Here is a 17415-nt window from a genome sequence, read left to right as displayed (position 1 = left end):
TATGCTTTTAATTATTTGGTTATCCAACCTTTTTGATGTATGTTAAATTTTAAATTTTAAAGATTTCTTATGAATGGTACATCATCTCATATGTACCAAAATGTTAAGGCTTTTTTTGTTTGTTTATTCTATTTATAAGACTGCCAATAAACTTTATCTGGATCAATCTGATATTTATGTTAAAGTTTTGTGAACCTCTCAACTCAAATCAAAACCAATTTGATTATGGGAGAATACAGTATCCTTGTCTGGTAAACCTAAACCGGTTCAATTGAATTGAAAGAGAAAGTGTCGGTTGAGTATGCAAAAACGACGTCGCTTGCCTGAACCATAAGAAAAAGTGAGGGCATAAGAGTCATTTCACGGGATCCCCACCACCACCGCCGCATCAGTTTCTTCTTCAATTTCCCACGTCTGAAATTGAAAAAAAAAAAAAAAACTTGAGAAGAAGATAAACCAAACTCGAATCGAACTTGTAACGCTTTAGATCGAGCAAAATCTTTATAACAAGAGTCGTTTATGTGTATCGTTATTTCGTAGAGATCTTTTAGTATTTGGATTTGTTAAAGGAGTGTGGATTTGGTACGAGTTCTTTTTGGTGTTTTCTTCTTCAGCGACCTCGATTTGGTAGGAGTTAGGGTTCTTTGTTTTCTTGTAAAGAGAGAAGAGAGAGGATCAATGGCGGAGGTTGTTCTGCACATATACGATGTAACCAACAGTGGATCGGAGAAGACTAACAACACCATTGTTCAGATCAATAGGTTCTTTAAAGACGGGATCGGTCTAGGCGGTATCTTCCACAGCGCTATTCAGGTACTACCACTCTACTGCTTCTGATCTTCGTCTTTAGTCTCTCAATTTTACATCCGCACATGTATCGATAATGTCTCTGCTTGAGTTTGCGTTATACTAGTGGATTTGTGGTTTCTAACTATGTGTTATGTATGTGTAAATGATGAAGAATTTGACGGCGTAATACTTTTGATTCGATCTCTGAGGCTCTAGTTTGATGGTTTTGTGGTTCTTATAGGTATCTGTAAGATCTTGAATGGGGCGCGATAAACTCGTGAATGGCTCTCTAGAGACTTGATCTAGGCAAAACTAATTGCAAAGAACACTTTCACAATTGAGTCATGACAAACTTAGAAACTAGCCTCTGAACTGTGAAGAAAGCCACAGTTAACTGTATAATCCAGTGATGTATCAACGATTGACTTTAGGTTTACTATTAGTGATTCTGTGTCGTACAGGCCTGTGTGAGCATATAACATTTTATTTGACTTTTTTTTTTTGTCATGGTTTTGTTATTTTTATGTGCCTTTTTAGATTGACTGTTGATATGCTGACATCTCCTTATGAATTTTGGCAGGTATATGGTAATGATGAATGGTCTTACGGGTATTGTGAACAAGGAACTGGTGTATTCCGCTGTCCTAGTGGCAAGAATCCAATGTACACGTATCGTGAGAAAATTGTTCTTGGAAAGACAGAATGCACACCCTTCATGGTGAATCAGATGTTGCGTGAACTCAGCAGGGAATGGCCAGGACACACTTATGATTTGCTGTCAAAAAATTGCAATCACTTCTGCGATTTACTCTGTGACAAGCTTGGTGTGCCAAAGATCCCAGGTAAAAGCCATTTATTTTGGTAATCAGGGTGTGTGTTTGTGTTGGCCGTCATGACTTATGTGACTGTTTGGGTTCTGTCTCTTGACAGGTTGGGTGAATCGTTTTGCCAATGCTGGTGACACAGCCTTGGAAGTGGCAGGAAACACAGCTATGCGGGTGGGTTTGTCTCTCTTTTTGGTTTGCCCATGCTGCTTCTTTCTTACACCCTTGAATGCTTATGGATGTTAAATCCTTGTGAACTGGGATACTTTTTGCAGGTAAAACAAGCCAAAACTGAACTTGTGTCAGCTAGTAAAGTGGCTTATCGCTTCCTTTCAAATGTTACCTCGAACATAACCAATGGTTCAAATGGCTCCAATGGATCTCCACAACGATCGGGAACTCTCAACAATTCAGACAACGGGAACTTTAGACTTCAAGGTAGTTGGTTGAAAGGGATACTTAACACTGCCAAACCCTCCACCAGTACAGAGATAGGGAACAAAGAGGAAGATCCAAACCATATAATCGCGAACCAGAAAAAACAAACCAGGGACTCTGATGGTCTACTATTCCAGTAGCAACTGTATTGATCCACCACCACAGTACCACAATGCATTGGGTTAACTGTATATCTTCCACCTATCCAAATGTTAATCACTGTATCCATTACTTTGTACCGCCACTGGAAACCTTTTCTCTCTTTTTTTCAGCAGAACGTGTGATTTTATTAGGAAGGTAAATTTCAGGAAGTACCAAGAAAGTTTGAGCATATGCATAGTGTAGTGACGTTGTTTGTTAAGAAATTCTGATAAAGGATGGCTGCAATTCAGATATGAAGAGATTTTCAAAACGTAAGTATAAAGTTTACATGGAAAGCAAACAGACTACAGTATCTAACAACAGCAGAGCATTCACACCGAAGCGACAACACAAAGGGCTTCTGACTTAAACAACAATTCATAACTTATACCATAAGAAAGGGTAATTGTAGAAATCACATCCGGAATCATGGGATCTTCATCCCCGGAACATCCCATTAAACACAAAGGCGTTCCCGTCAGCGTTTTCAGATATCTGCAGAGATGAGACAGCCTGAGCAGCAATCAAATCAGCTGATATGCCCATGTTGTTATCCCAAGAATCCCTGGTAAATGGCGACCAGTGACTGTCTCCAAGGCCATAGCCATAACCACTTGACATAAACCCAATCCCTTGAACCGCGTAGCTAGCGCAGCTTTGGCGAGGAAGAAGGCTGCTTTTTTCATCTCTAAATAGATCCATCTTGAAACCCTTTCCTTGGCAGCCAATATTGACCCGAGGAGATGAATCATCAGAGTCTTCTTCGCCCAGGAGGACGTGAAGAGCAACAGCCTCAGCAATGGCAGCCCCTTCTTCATCTAACCTTTGTTGTTCTTCCAATCTCTTCTGCTTCTTCTTCTCCAGCTCAGCTCGAATGGCTGCAGAAGTAGCAAGAGCTTTCTCCAAACGTCTCTTCTTCTTCTCGGCTTGTTTGATACGATCAAATTCATCTTTACCATGTTTCTTCTTAGCTTTCCTAACGACAGGCTGAACTTGCTTGCACACCGTATGATGATCCATTATTGCTTTGCTATATAAATATAATTCTAACTAAAATAACTGCACCTAAACTCTCTCTGATTGTCGTAGAGGGGGTCTCAAGAAAGAACTACACCCACTCTGGTATATAGGAATACCTCATGGTACGGACAATACAATCCCAAACAGAGACAACAGGAGACAAAAGAAGGGAGACGTTATAAGAATTTGCAGACTTATCCTTTGGAATCATTCGTCCAACATTCCCGCACCCCTTAGACTCTCCCATTTTCTGCATTTGACAAATTACTACTTGATTAGTTTTAAAAAAGTTTGCGCAAAGGAGAAACACAGAAGCCGTATGCATAAAACCAAATCTTAAATCCACAGCATAAGTCTTAGGCTAAAACAATACTATCATTCAAACTTGTAACAAGCTAACCACCACATGCGCAGGGACTCAACAGAAACAGTCAATTCTACCGAAAATGTCACGACCTGTCTTAATCCTCAACAAGCAACTCAACTAGAACTAATGGATCAAATTACACCAAAACAACCTATAGAGAGACCAGATCTGTCTCAGATCAAAAAATTTAACCTCAATTTTAATACGAACAACGATTAATCAACTAATAAGGCTTGAAACCAATAATTAGCATGAATTCAGGTGAACAAATGAAGCTGATCGAATTTTCTCGTGAGATCAATTTGATCTAAAAAAAATGAACAAATCTATGGAAATTGAAGATTATGATGAAGAAAATGGATTGGATCCAAACCTCTGCAATATAACATAGAAGCAGCTGCCTCAAAAGAACACCTCTAGTTTTAATCGGATAATTTAGAAAGAGAAACCAAAACGCAGGAAGTAGAGTTGCTGTTTGGATTCAGACAAAACTATAGAGAGAGAGATTTTTAAGAGATAGAGATCGTAGTATTAAAAAAAAAAAGAGAGAAGACGAAGAAGACGAGAGAGGAGAAGAGATAATAGTAGAAAGAAACGTAGCGCATCTTCTAATGAAAAGAGGACACGTGTCAATAATAAGTTTTCAAATTGCGACTTTGAGACTTGTTTTGGCCGGTGCGACTTCTTCTCTACTCGTGTCTTTGTGGGGACCCCCAGCGTTCATAACGGAGCTATTATCAGCCGTTAGATTCTTCCAATGTAGTAGTAAGTAGCCTGCAGATTTATTAACTAAATATACAAACTGATTTCAGACCCAAAATGTACAAATGTCGTGTTAAAGTTACATTACAATATAAAAGCTTTATAGTAGTATTTGTTTCCCTCTAATTATTAATTAAAAATAAGGAATTGCTTAATCTGCATTCAAAGTTATCAACTTGATTAAGATGTGTGACTTGAGCATCCCCATTCAACAACCAAGAAATGACCCATACATTTTCGAATTTGGACAAATCACCAAGAAATCACCTCCATCCACCATTAAGATTTTGATCTTATTACAGTCATTATATCTAAATTTTGATAATATTTTTCTCTTTCTTTTTCCTTTGGCAGCAGAACTTTAATATATTTTCATAAGGACACTTGTTGAAAAAATAAATCTAAGATGAATATTTAAAATGAACTAAAGAGATATTAACCGAAACAAGTTTTAGAGAGTGTTATTGGATTCTAATTTATAGAGAACTTGGAAGACTTCAACAAAATAATTAAAAGTGAATAAGTGAAAGATTTTTAAAAATTACTAGAAAATATTTATATGGTTTTGTTGATTACTTTTTAAAAATCTTTTAAAGTAATCCAAACAATTTCTGTATTTTTATGATATTTTCCATGACTTTATTTTATAAAAAAGTGTGCAAAATCATGAACCAATAACATAATAGTTGAATTCATTAACAATTATAATTCTTTTTAATTGAATAAGGAAAAACTTTTATTAATTTTATAAAATTCTAAATCCAATAACCCAAATTTATTAAAATTTTAAATGACTTTTTACAGATCATAAATTAATAATACTAAACTTTTACAACAAAATTTTGATATAAAAACAACAAATTCTACGTAATATTTAAACTTTTTAAAATTCTATTAAAATCTTAAACCAATAACTTCCGTTTTAAAAAAAGGGTCGACAGGTTGTTTAATCTTGACCGACATATTATAGTTTAATGATTCGTGTTAGTCGTGTTCAGAATACGAAAATATGTGCGTGCTTAAGTTGTAAACAACGAATTAACACAGGAAGCACGTAAAGTAGCAATTCCAAAGGAAAGGCAAGGGTATAAGTGTCATTTCTCTGATCGACCACCACCACCGCCGCACCAGTTTCTTCGTCTCCTCCTACGTCTGAAATTGAGAAATCGAGAGAGGAGAAGATAAAGATCAAACTTAATTTCGGTTTTTTTTTTTTAGTCCTTTGTGGGGAAGATCTAAGTAGTAGTTGGATTCGTTGAACACAAGTGGATTTGGTACGATTCATCTGGTTTCCTTAGCTATATAGAATAGAATCCACGAGCTCGATTTTGGTAGTAATTAGGTTTTCGTTCTTGTTTTCAGGTAAAGAGATAGAGATAGAGAGAGAATCAATGACGGAGGTTGTTCTTCACATCTACGATGTGACCAACAGTGGATCGGAGAAGACTAACAACACCATTGTTCAGATCAATAGGTTCTTTAAAGACGGGATCGGTCTTGGCGGTATATTCCACAGCGCTCTTCAGGTTCTCACTCTCTCTTACTGCTTCTGATCTTCTTGTCTATGTATCGATCGATGATCACTCTGCCTTGCTTTTGTTTACATGAAAGAATCTGGTTTGTGTTTGTAATCGATGCATTCTGGATTTCTTTGGTTTGATCTGTTGTGAGGTTTTAGATCAATGGTCTCGAGTAAGATCTGGAGATTAAGTTCCCTTTTTGCCTCTCTCGACTTAAGGAAGGATCTTGTGTTTCCTAGTACTTTTTGGTAACCTTTTTATAGGATAATGAGTGCGATATGTTGACAATAGGGATCTTTAGAGACTTGACAAAATCAATGATGGCTTACGTTTACTTCCAATTGATCTTTTGACTTGGACAAATATAACACTTTCCCATTTGAGTCATGACAATTTGGTCGAGTTAGAGAATTTGGTGTGTACTACTAAATCAACAAAACTACCAGTGCTTGACTTTAGGGTTATCCAAGTCTATGTCTTAGGTCTGTATAAGTATCAGAACATTGGATTATTGTTATTGTTCATGGTTTTTGTTATTTTCTTTTGCCTTTTTAGATGATTATTGACTGACATCTCTGATGAATTTTGTGCAGGTATATGGAGATGATGAGTGGTCTTACGGGTATTGTGAACAAGGAACTGGTGTATTCAGCTGTCCCAGTGGCAAGAATCCAATGTACACTTATCGTGAGAAAATTGTCCTTGGGAAGACAGAATGCACAAAATTCATAGTGAATCAGATGTTGCGTGAGCTCAGCAGGGAATGGCCAGGACACACTTATGATTTGTTGTCAAAAAATTGCAATCACTTCTGCGATTTACTCTGTGACAAGCTTGGTGTGCCTAAGATCCCAGGTAAAAGCCATTTTTTTTTTGGTTATCAGGGTGTGTATTTGTGCTGGCCGTCAAGAATTATGTGACTGATTGGGTTCTTCTGTCTCTTAACAGGTTGGGTGAATCGTTTTGCCAATGCTGGTGACACAGCCTTGGAAGTGGCAGGAAACACGGCAATGCGGGTGAGTTCTCTCTCTGTCTTTCATTTTGTTTATCTGGAAACCTAAATGCAACATTATGGGTGTTGATATCTTGTAAATTTGGGAATATGCAGATGAAGCAAGCCAAAACAGAACTTGTGTCAGCTAGTAAAGTGGCTTATCGCTTCCTCTCAAATGTTACCTCGAACGTGACCAATGGGTCCAATGGCTCTCCACAGCGAAACGGAACTCTCAACAATTCAGATAATGGGAACTTCAAATTGCAAGGTAGTTGGTTCAAAGGCATACTTAACACTGCCAAACCCTCAACAAGTACAGAGATAGGGAACAAAGATGAAGATGCAAATCACGCAATCACCAATCAGAAAAAACAAAGCCGCGACTCTGATGTTCTACTGTTTTAGTAGCAACCATCACAATGCATATGGTTAAACTGTATATCCCACCAGTCAAAAAGATACCCGCACTATTCTCCTGTTCTGTACCCTTTACTTTGTATCAACGTTGGAACCCATCAATTTTTCCAAATTTTTATATCAGCGTGTGCTTTTGTTAAGATCATACTCAACATGTTATTACTGGCAAATCTTGACATATTCATATCGATCAAAAGGTTTTATTAGTCTCAATACACCATAATTTGTGATTGAATCTAGCTAGTGACAGAGATTCTAAATGTATGCTGTATACAACTTACAACGCAAATATTACAGATAGAGAAAGCAGCAGAAGATAACATCTTCTCAGCTGGTCTAACATCAAAAGATACACATGAAATAGTTTTAACACAAAAAGGGTTTCTAGATTACAGAAAAAGTTACTTACTTCTATCATAGCAAGCAGTTCTCTTAACAACTGAGAACATGGCATCATGGCATTTGTCATCCCTGGAACATTGTTTCAAAGACAAGAGAGTTCCCATCAGCGTTCTCAGAAATCTGTAGTGATGAAACAGCCTGAGCAGCAATCAAATCCGCAGATGTTCCCATGTTGTTATCCCAAACATCCTTCACGAAAGGCTTATATGATATTGACCAGTTACTGTCTCCTAGTCCAAACCCAATCCCTTGAACCGCATAGCTAGCGCATCTTTGGCGAGGAGCATAGCTGGTCCTTTCATCTCTACACAAATCCATTGTGAAACCCTTTTCCTCGCTAAGCATGACACGAGGAGATGACTCATCAGAATCTTCACCCAGTAGGACGTGAAGAGCAACAGCCTCTGCAATGGCAGCCCCTTCTTCATCTAACCTTTGTTGTTCTTCCAATCTCTTTTTCTTCTTCTTCTCAAGCTCAGCCCGGATGGCTGCAGAAGTAGCAAGAGCTTTCTCCAGACGTCTCTTTTTCTTTTCAGCTTGTTTGACACGATCAAACTCATCTTTACCATGTTTCTTCTTCACTTTCCTAATGACTGGCTGAACTTGCTGCTTACACACCATGTGATCCATATTTGCTTGCTATAGTTCTGTAACTCTATAATTCTAACTATAATAGATGCACCTAAACTCGCTGTCTTGAGAGGATTTCAAAGACTATACAACCACTCTGGTATATAGGAATACGTCATGGTGCGGACAACACAATCCCAAACAGAAACAACAGGAGACAACTGAAGGGAGAAGTTATAAGAATTTGCAGACTTGTCATTTGGAATCATTAGTCCTCCTTTCCCACACCCCGTAGACTCTCCCATTTTACTGCATTGACGATCACATGATTAATAATAGCTTAAAGTTGCAAAAGGAGAAACACAGAAGCCTATGATCCATAACATCAATCTTAAAGCAACAACCAAAAAAATAGCATCTAAACTTGTAGAAGCTAACAGTTGTATGTATATGCAAAACATGCCAGTTTAATTTCAACAACAACCCAAGATAGAAGAAGATACATCACACAAGCTAAAAAGCCTGATCATTTCAATGAATATTGAAACCGTTATTGCCAATAAGACAAGAAGCATCAGTTAGACCAAAATCAGAGTGCGTAAGAGAAACAAGATGGCTGAGTATTAACTAAATGAATGAAGACAGAGACAAGATCTGCCTCAGAAACTTATGGTGCATCATCATTCAATCGTCTAACTAGGCTTAAACCCATGATTAAGCATTAAATCTGAGGATCAAATGAAAAGCTAATCGAAACAAAAACTTTCACAAACAAAAAAAGAAGTCAATTCGATTAGAAAATTATACAAAGAGCAAAAAAAGATGATGACGAAATTGGATCCATACCTCTACAAAATGGCATAGAAGCAGATGCCTCAAAAGAACTCCACCAATTTAATCGGACAATACAGAGAGATGATAATACTGTCTGTACTTAGCTGTCTGGAGATCCAGAAGAAAACTAGATTAGTTCAGGAAAGGAAACGTAGGCCGACTTGTTATCTATCATCCAATCAAAAAAGAACACGTGGCAAATGATTTGTTTTTTGTCAACAACATATCAGCTCAAACGAGGCAATTAGTAGGAAAATCGTTTACAAACAAAACTTGGTGCGGAGATGTATGCGCTTGGCGTACCAAAGAATCCGTCCTTACATTAACATTTCTAGGAATTAAAGATAAAGAAAAAGAAGAGAATTCCTCCCTATTAGTGTTGATGTCGTCAAGGTACGCCGAGAACGCTGGCCAGTCGGAAAGAGAAGACACCATCTTCACCAAGTCTGAGCAGTCGGTATAGAAAACCACCTCTTTAAAGTTATGACCGATCATGTAGCGCATCGCCCAAAAGAAAGCTTCTACTTCAGTATGTAACGGAGATAGACTTCGCCGGAAATTCTTGGTTTTTCTCTTTCTTTTCTTTTGTTTTTCCTTTTTTTTATTGATTTTTGCTTTTTTTAATTCTCATGAGTGGACTTAAGCTTTAAGTGTGGCTAAGACACGTAGCAAAATGGGACACCTAGCTTAACCCTTATATGTCATTTGGATATGGACATTGCAAAACGCGTTAGTTTTATATTACCTTTTATAGTTTTATATACTAGTATATTTTTTTCGTATTGGGATAATCACATAATCGTCATTTTGGTTAGGTTAAAAATAATTATCGTCATTTTGGTTGGTGGAGTGGCCACAATTGATAGCATTCGCCCACGAATGAATCTTGATGACTTTACAATAATGATATAAAACAAAGAAAAGTTATAATAAAGGGAATGTGTAATAATGGACTGATTAGTGGATAAACGGTTATTATTCGATCTTATTCGTCAAAAGGCGTACCGAACTTCCTATTTGTGTAAATAGAAAAGCTATGATCGACTTCTCTGTTGCACTTATATGTGTCCTTCTCTAATTAGGTCTCCACGCCACCTCATTCTCATAGAGTATACAGAGATGTAAAGGATGGAGAGAGATCGATGACAAAGGTGAGAGTCGTGAGACCATCACATGCCTTTCGGCGACAAAGCACTTTTAATTAACAAAAAAATTATTTCCAGATAACTCTAAGAAAACCAATAGAAATAATCAAATAGGTCTTTGTTTCCTTATCTCTTGGGATTTAATTGTATAGTGTCGTGGGAGTGCACATAATAACTTCCACTTAGTAATTTGGTGAGCGCATGAGGAGATGTTGTGGTGTATCCACTTAGTGAAGTCGGAAGTGAGATATATTGGACAGGCTCGTAACACGTAAACACGTTTCAATAACTTTTCCTTTAAAAGTCATTTCTCTTTTATCTATGATCTCACCCGCCAAGTACTTTTCTATATAGAATTCGAGTCGTCCACAGGCCGTCCATATTGTTTGAGTACCAATATATTTGATATGGCAAACCATACATCCTTTTCCTATTATTTAAGAAGTTAGTTTTGTAAAAGGCGTCAACGTACGTGTCGCAACCACTTGGATTCTCAGTTTCTCACAGTTTTCTTTTTAAAATGAACATGTTTTTATATGGTACAACGAGTAGTATCATAACAAACTCTTCAACTATATGATATATTGATATACATCAAGTGAATGCTAGCTGCAATCTTTATATTTTGTTTTTATATTTATGATTTATGCTCTTACACGCAACTAGGGCGTCCGTTAACTTCCGCGAGATCTCGCGAAGAAGTGACCATATTGTGAACGTAAGCGTATATAGTGCAAATATTAATCTACGTGAAGAAGAAAAGTCCATAAACATCAATCTAGGTGTATATGTCATTTGGATTTATCAGATACAGATAAGAAGCACTTGACTTGATGAATATTTGCTGGTTATAAAATAAGCAAAAGATTTTGTACTTAAAAGATTTGCGAGTCATGTTTCATATAAGGTTTCAGTTGAGCAATTTAAACAATGTAGAGACGATAGATAATATACAATGGTCTTTTAAGCTATACACACAAGCTATTGCTTTTCTTACACTAAGGCTAATTATTATTATTGGCTAAATTTCTGTTAAAATAAATATTTCATTAAAATCAAAATCTGCATATATGATTGATTTATCAACATAGACCACGTCTTCAGATAGATGATCATGACAGAGGGACAAAACAAAAATTGGGATTTAAGACTTGTTTTTTTATAGTCAAGAACTCGACCCGGAACCCAAGCTCTTTTTGTATGATTTGATTCTCCGACTAATCTCTTTATCTAACTCTTCATTTCCTCCGACTTCTTCCAGTTCCTGAATCACCACCAATTCAAAACATGAAATCGAATTATTAAAAAAGAGCCAACAACAATAACAAGAAAATTAAGATTCAAATCAAATCGAAAAACTTGCCATGGGTCCAAGAAACAGTCCATATGGTACACCATTGAATTTGTCCGTGTGATGTAGCTGAAACGTAACCATACACGAGACTGTTATTAATTACCACCAATCTAGTACTAGTACTCTATTAGTTGTGAGCTACTACTACTACAAAGTACCAACAGAGAAGACTATTATAATTAGAAATAAAATATGAATTAAAGATTACTATTTTGGGAAAGGATTGGATTACGTTACCTGATGAGCGGCGGCGACTTTTCGTAAGTAAGGGACGTCGGCTATAGGACCTACAGGGAAGCGCTTGTGCACCAGACCATCGTGAACAAACATGTATGCGATTCCAAACACCGTTATTCCTAACCCCTGTTTTCGCGGACGAGACAAGAACAACAACAACAACAACAACAACAACAACAACTTGTAAGAGCAAAATTAAGCCAACAGGTCATTAGCGTTAATGCAGCCAAAATAGTCAATTGTCATCACATGTAGTATCCACTTCATTTTCATTTATTTTTAAATACTAAAAAAATAACGAGAGAGCGACACAAAATCCTGATACATAGATACGTTTAAATTAAATTCGTTTTTAACGTATGATCGATCGATCTCTCTCAGTCCACCAATGGAGAGAGTAATTAAAAAAAAAATTCCTACTTTTATGGTAATGGTCCTTAACTATCAATAAAAAGCCACTAAAACCTCTTAATCCTAATTGATTAGTGTTTTAAACTAATACTACAATAGTATAAACAAATTGGCTAACTAACTAACCAATATAGAGTCAAAGAGTAAAAGACCAATGAGAGAGGGGACTTACGGCGCCAAAGCAGAGACCAGGAACGAGTCCTTTATTGAAGAATCCATAAGAGAGCAGACCAATCGCAGGAACTGCGTTTACTATAGCAAACACATCGTTTAGCTCAAATGGTCCTTCTCTTGGTTTGTGATGTGACTACAGAACCAAAATTAATATCAAATTTAGTTTGGTTTGGGAAAAACTCTCTGAAGATAAAGAATAAATATAGAGAAAAAGAGCAAACACCTCATGCATGTTCCATAGAGAAGCATGCCATAAAGCTCTATGAGCCCATCTTGCCCAAAACTCCATACCAACCTGAATCCAATTAAAGAGTTCAATAAAAAAATCCCAGCCAAAACTAGTTTATGTATGAATCGGAGATATTAAAACACACTTACAGCAGCACCAACAGAGAGAGCAAATGTACCAAACATCTCCAACATTGAGATCTCACCTCCCTAATTTTCGCAAACCAAACCATTGTGAGTTTTTTTATTTTTTATTTTTTATTTTCTAAAATTAGGAAAATGAGAATTTTGGTTTATTTTAAGGAGTACCTCCATTTGCCAAGAGAATCTGTAGTAAACAGCCATAACAGCCATGGAAGTGATACCGAAGCTAGACAACACAGCAGCGATTAGATAAGTGAACCTCTCCGACTTCTTCCTCTCCAATTTCTCCGCCAAACGCGACGCCAGGTACTCGGCGTCTATGGCGGTTGTCGAGCTCGTGCTCTCCTCCGGCCGCTCGTCGTTCTCAATCGGAGAGCTCTGTCTCCGTTCTTCGACGACGTAACAGACCGAGAAGCTTTTGAATCGGAGAGACGGAAGAGGAGGGGATAAAGCAGTTAATTTCGAGTGGCGGAGGCGGAAATCGGAGGAGGAGGAGAAAGAGCGGAGGAGTGGTTTGAATGTAACGGCGGTTGAGAGTCCTGCCGCCATGGAAGTTGAGAGAGAGGAATTGAAGGACCTTTTGTGTTGTGTGCTTCGGTGGTGATGCGATAGAGAGAGAGAGAGAGAGATGTGGTGTTAAATGCAAGTGAGGCCACAAATCTCTCTTGGAATTGGGCAAATTGCTTCTCTCGCTCTCTTTTTATGCTTTTTTCGAAAATTAATTATTTTGTGTCGAGTCCTTTCTTTCTTTATTAAAATAAGGAAATTACAAGTGAAGGACGGTTTAGTTTCGTGTGACTTAAATTGCCCTCAAGTATTTTTTCCATCGACTAATCCTACCCTACCCAACCCTTTTTCAGCACATTTACAGTATTGCCCTTTTACTTAAAACCGATTTGTTCAGTTACTTTCTTATTATTTATTTATTTATTCGATTGATTTTTTTCTATATTGTAATTTGGATTTCTTTGGATTTTTATTTCCATCTTTAAGAAACTAAAAATAATAATTATTTCACCTAAAGACACTTTTGTTATCTTTTTTAATTTCCAGATTTTTTAGTTCAAATATGTTAAAAGACTTAACCATGCTTAGTATTTTTAGTATGAATCACATAAATTTGATTTTATATATGATTTCTTTCTTATTTTAGTTTGTTGGTAAAAGATGAATAGAAAACGTAAACGTATGTTGAAAACTAGTAGATTTACTGTCAATTGTTCGGTTAACTGTGTTTTTACACTAGTTTGGATTTGTTTTTCCAAAAATGTAAAATTTTTTCAGTTTGTGGAGTGTGGATGTGTTTAGGACGCTACATCACTACATGTGGAGACTTGTGCCATGGTTGTGAACTTGTGATAGTTCCGTGTGTTGCATGTGACATAATTTTCGATACATCATGATGTAAATAATTCTTAAGATATTTGGCCTGGTCCTTAAAAATGTGGGTCGAAATGGCATAAACGTAAACTCACAGAAACAAAGCGATAGTGAAACATGAGAATTCAAAGACAAGAAAACAAAAGGTAAGGCCTTCTAAACAAGAAGGGAACGCAACAAGTTACATCCATTTCTGAGGCTGATACCATATGGGCTTTTTTCTACGTGTCATCTTACTATTCGCTACTACAAATCCTCGTAGTATCTTTGTTTTTTTGGTTTTTCTTCTTCTTATAATTTTTATTATTATTATTTTTTTTTCTCTTTTTTTGAGACCCCAAAAAATGTTATATAGAAGGGATACAAGACGACACTGCAACTTGGGTCATGGACCTTATGTTACTACGCTCTTCTGCTTAATGCTAATGTTATGAATACATGGTAGTAGTACATTAGCCTTTTAACCTTTCGCTACAACAGTATACATTCTAATAACCCCACATGTTTTTTTTTTTTTGTGGTCATACCAAGCATTGGCGCTCGAGATATTTTCCGCTCTTTGCTGATGCCGGTTTTAGCTTGATTTGGTACAGCTTTGGCCACAGTTTCCCCGTTACTGCATAACACAATGATACAGACTCAAAATCTATGACTAGGAGGTCAGGTCGAGTGATCAAGGTCAAGGGACTGAGAACAAGTTTTATTACCAAAGAGGCGTTGCTTCTCGCTGTCCCATGCTATGCCGTTCAAGACATCAATACCCTATATTGCAGACAAGATTAAGGTAAGGGAAAAAGACTTTTGGAGATGACTTATCAAGAAGAGAGAGAACATTTGTGAACTTTCAGATTTCAACTCACCCCATGTCCAGATCTCAGCAATCCTTGTCTGCAGAAGGATGATCAATGGTGTTATAACTGTGTTCTATCATATATATAAACATGTTAGGAGAAACAACAACCTTAGTTTTGGAAGCAGTATCCATCCAAGCAGGGATCCGTCCTTGGGTGATATTCTAGCAATACAATCAGACTGCAAAAGAAAGTTACACATCAGCCGCAATGATAACCCAACAAGTCTTTGTCATTACGACACCAGTTTGGTTTCACATATTGAAAATTTACAGGCCTCGTATCACAATTTAGTAGTCAAAGTAGACTTTGCATTAAATATGTTCTGTAAATGTGTGTAGCAATAATTTCTTTCAGATGTCATGTTACAATGAAAATATCAAAACAACAAATACAGTTGCAATACCTGCCACACGTTTGCCCAAACTTCTTTGTTTATGTACTCCAGTTCGTTAAGGTAACGTACCTCACGGCCATTATATCTGACCGTAAACTTATCAGAAACTGCAGAGAAGAGACAGCATCAAATACTTAAAATCTACTATGTGGCTCAAGGGAACGAAAACTTAATCAGTATAAGTGAGATACCTTTCATTGTTTGAGGGTCCATCCGGTATAGAGTAGAAGTGCCATCACTTCCAAACAACACTTCTCCATCGGTAGCCAGTCCCCATCCATCTTTCATATGATGTCTAAAAGGTTTTACCTACAGTGAGATCACATGCTTAACATAACATAGTATGGAGATACCAGTCCATCATGAAGTGGTAATGAGTGGACACATGGTAATAACTACAACACCACAACAAAGGAAGATAGAAATAAGAAACTCAGTCACTAGACATGAATCCTCATCTCCAGCCTATGACAGAGATCTTTCCTCTAATTTCCAGAAACAAAACAAGCTGGAAAAAGTCTACTAAATTATAGCAAGCAGGTTGACTTATACGAGTTGCTTGACCATGATGATTAACTAATAGCTAGAAACCCAAACTAAGCAAACAAAAAGAGTATGAGAAGGATAAGACCAGTACAAACTTTTCTTAAGTTGCGAAGGTCATACGTGAAACCAGTGTTGGTCAACCATGCGACTTGAAAGAGCCTACAACAGATAATGGATCAGTGAATCAGAACACTCTCTTAACTCTTCAAATGATATCCATGTAAGACAACAAGATCCTAAAAAACAGAACAAGAACCAACAAGCAGCAGAAAACTCTTGGTTCAGAATTACAAAACTAGTTTCATGAAAGATAAGACCCACTTTTCACCAAGGAGTGTTAAACCCTCTCCAAAGTATGAATCTTTCATCTTCTCAAGAACTTCAACCTACACAAAGGGAGGAAACAAAACTAAAATTTCAACAAAAAATCAAAAATCTAGCACTTCAAATAATTGCATTCTCAATTGCAATTCAACCATACCTTTCCTGTTCGTAGAGACACTTTCCTCACTGACGACTGTAACGGCACAAAAAAAAAACACAGAATGGATCAAGAACTCGAGCATCCCATTGTCAGCAAAAATAGAGAAATGATCTTAAATAGAAAATCCTAAGAGTTAAGATAATGCAAAGGCGAATCAATCACCTTCCCGTATAAACCAGTCGATTCAAAGAGAGTATCGTTTCCCGCATAAAGAAGACCCTGCCGCGGAGCCACAACAAGAAATTTCAAACGTTATTATTTTACTCACACTCATCAGCTCGTTGACAACTCAATTCAAGGGAGAACACAAATAAACCTGAGTAAACGCGTCAGGGTCATGAGGAAACTCAGCAACTACTTCGATTTCATGGATCCTATGAGAGAGATCCAGCGAGCCAGATGGTTGTTGACCCCAACTGTTAAATGGCATAAAGAATAAGAAAACGAGTCCGGAGAAGAGAGCGAGAGGAACCATCATTATAGCGATCCTCTTCCTGGAAATGAATCTGCGAGAAGCAGGAAGAGACTGAATCATCGATCGCTTCGTTTGTCTCTTATAAAGCGATCTTGTGGTCGCCATTAAACTTCATCCGCCGTCGTCGTTGAAAAACTGCCGTCTGTCAGATTTGTTACCTTTGATTTGTCGCTCTGACCGTTTTTTTTTTTGGTAACGTAATTATATGTCATTGACTAATTTGTGTTATTAAATTACCTTTTTTATGATAAAACTGCTTTGTAAATATGAAAATCCCAAACTAATTACTTCTTGATATTCTTGAATAATTGACTACCTAAAAGATATCCCGTGTTTCACCATTTTAAAATAAAATTATAATATAATAAAAAAAACTATTATTATATTTCTTTTGAAATAAAATAAAATAAAAAAAAAAAGATGATAGTAAAATCATAATTTGAAATCTTAATAAAACTTTCGAAATTTAGTTACTAAAAGTAATTTTATTGTCTACTTAGATATAAAATCT

At 36.8% G+C, this 17415-nt stretch overlaps 6 protein-coding genes across 6 annotated transcripts; 2 read left to right on the top strand and 4 right to left on the bottom strand.

The window, feature by feature from the left end:
- The first annotated feature begins 362 nt into the window (after positions 1–362).
- Positions 363–2382, top strand: LOC104730857 (uncharacterized). The gene is made up of 4 exons (XM_010450092.3): positions 363–813; positions 1370–1631; positions 1720–1787; positions 1889–2382. Exons 1-4 carry the CDS (start codon positions 679–681, stop codon positions 2189–2191), a joined length of 768 nt encoding a protein of 255 aa, XP_010448394.1. The 5' UTR covers positions 363–678; the 3' UTR covers positions 2192–2382.
- Positions 2383–2438: 56 nt separating this feature from the next.
- On the bottom strand, positions 2439–3453 carry LOC104730855 (uncharacterized). The gene has a single exon (XM_010450090.3). It carries the CDS (start codon positions 3210–3212, stop codon positions 2631–2633), a length of 582 nt encoding a protein of 193 aa, XP_010448392.1. The 5' UTR covers positions 3213–3453; the 3' UTR covers positions 2439–2630.
- A 1766-nt stretch (positions 3454–5219) lies between these two features.
- On the top strand, positions 5220–7417 carry LOC104730854 (deSI-like protein At4g17486). Its single transcript, XM_010450087.3, has 5 exons — positions 5220–5615; positions 5704–5867; positions 6455–6716; positions 6810–6877; positions 6970–7417. Exons 2-5 carry the CDS (start codon positions 5733–5735, stop codon positions 7258–7260), a joined length of 756 nt encoding a protein of 251 aa, XP_010448389.1. The 5' UTR covers positions 5220–5615; positions 5704–5732; the 3' UTR covers positions 7261–7417.
- Positions 7418–7458: 41 nt separating this feature from the next.
- LOC104730852 (uncharacterized) lies at positions 7459–9681 on the bottom strand. Its single transcript, XM_010450085.3, has 2 exons — positions 9091–9681; positions 7459–8553 (listed from the first exon to the last, which is right to left on the bottom strand). The coding sequence occupies exon 2, from the start codon at positions 8302–8304 to the stop codon at positions 7738–7740; it is 567 nt and encodes a 188-aa protein (XP_010448387.1). The 5' UTR covers positions 8305–8553; positions 9091–9681; the 3' UTR covers positions 7459–7737.
- Positions 9682–11249: 1568 nt separating this feature from the next.
- On the bottom strand, positions 11250–13552 carry LOC104730850 (beta-carotene 3-hydroxylase 1, chloroplastic). The gene is made up of 7 exons (XM_010450084.3): positions 12937–13552; positions 12778–12837; positions 12623–12694; positions 12398–12532; positions 11815–11940; positions 11587–11643; positions 11250–11487 (listed from the first exon to the last, which is right to left on the bottom strand). The coding sequence occupies exons 1-7, from the start codon at positions 13318–13320 to the stop codon at positions 11389–11391; spliced, it is 933 nt and encodes a 310-aa protein (XP_010448386.2). The 5' UTR covers positions 13321–13552; the 3' UTR covers positions 11250–11388.
- Positions 13553–14531: 979 nt separating this feature from the next.
- On the bottom strand, positions 14532–17139 carry LOC104730849 (glutaminyl-peptide cyclotransferase). Its single transcript, XM_010450083.2, has 11 exons — positions 16746–17139; positions 16592–16648; positions 16427–16462; positions 16267–16331; positions 16041–16104; positions 15591–15708; positions 15409–15506; positions 15113–15183; positions 15012–15039; positions 14859–14913; positions 14532–14767 (listed from the first exon to the last, which is right to left on the bottom strand). The coding sequence occupies exons 1-11, from the start codon at positions 17007–17009 to the stop codon at positions 14673–14675; spliced, it is 951 nt and encodes a 316-aa protein (XP_010448385.1). The 5' UTR covers positions 17010–17139; the 3' UTR covers positions 14532–14672.
- Between the last annotated feature and the right edge of the window lie 276 nt (positions 17140–17415).

Source organism: Camelina sativa, chromosome 12 (assembly GCF_030686135.1).
Source record: "Camelina sativa cultivar CO46 ecotype springtype chromosome 12, ASM3068613v1".
NCBI lineage: Eukaryota > Viridiplantae > Streptophyta > Magnoliopsida > Brassicales > Brassicaceae > Camelina > Camelina sativa.
This window is presented reverse-complemented; position numbering and strand designations above follow the sequence as displayed.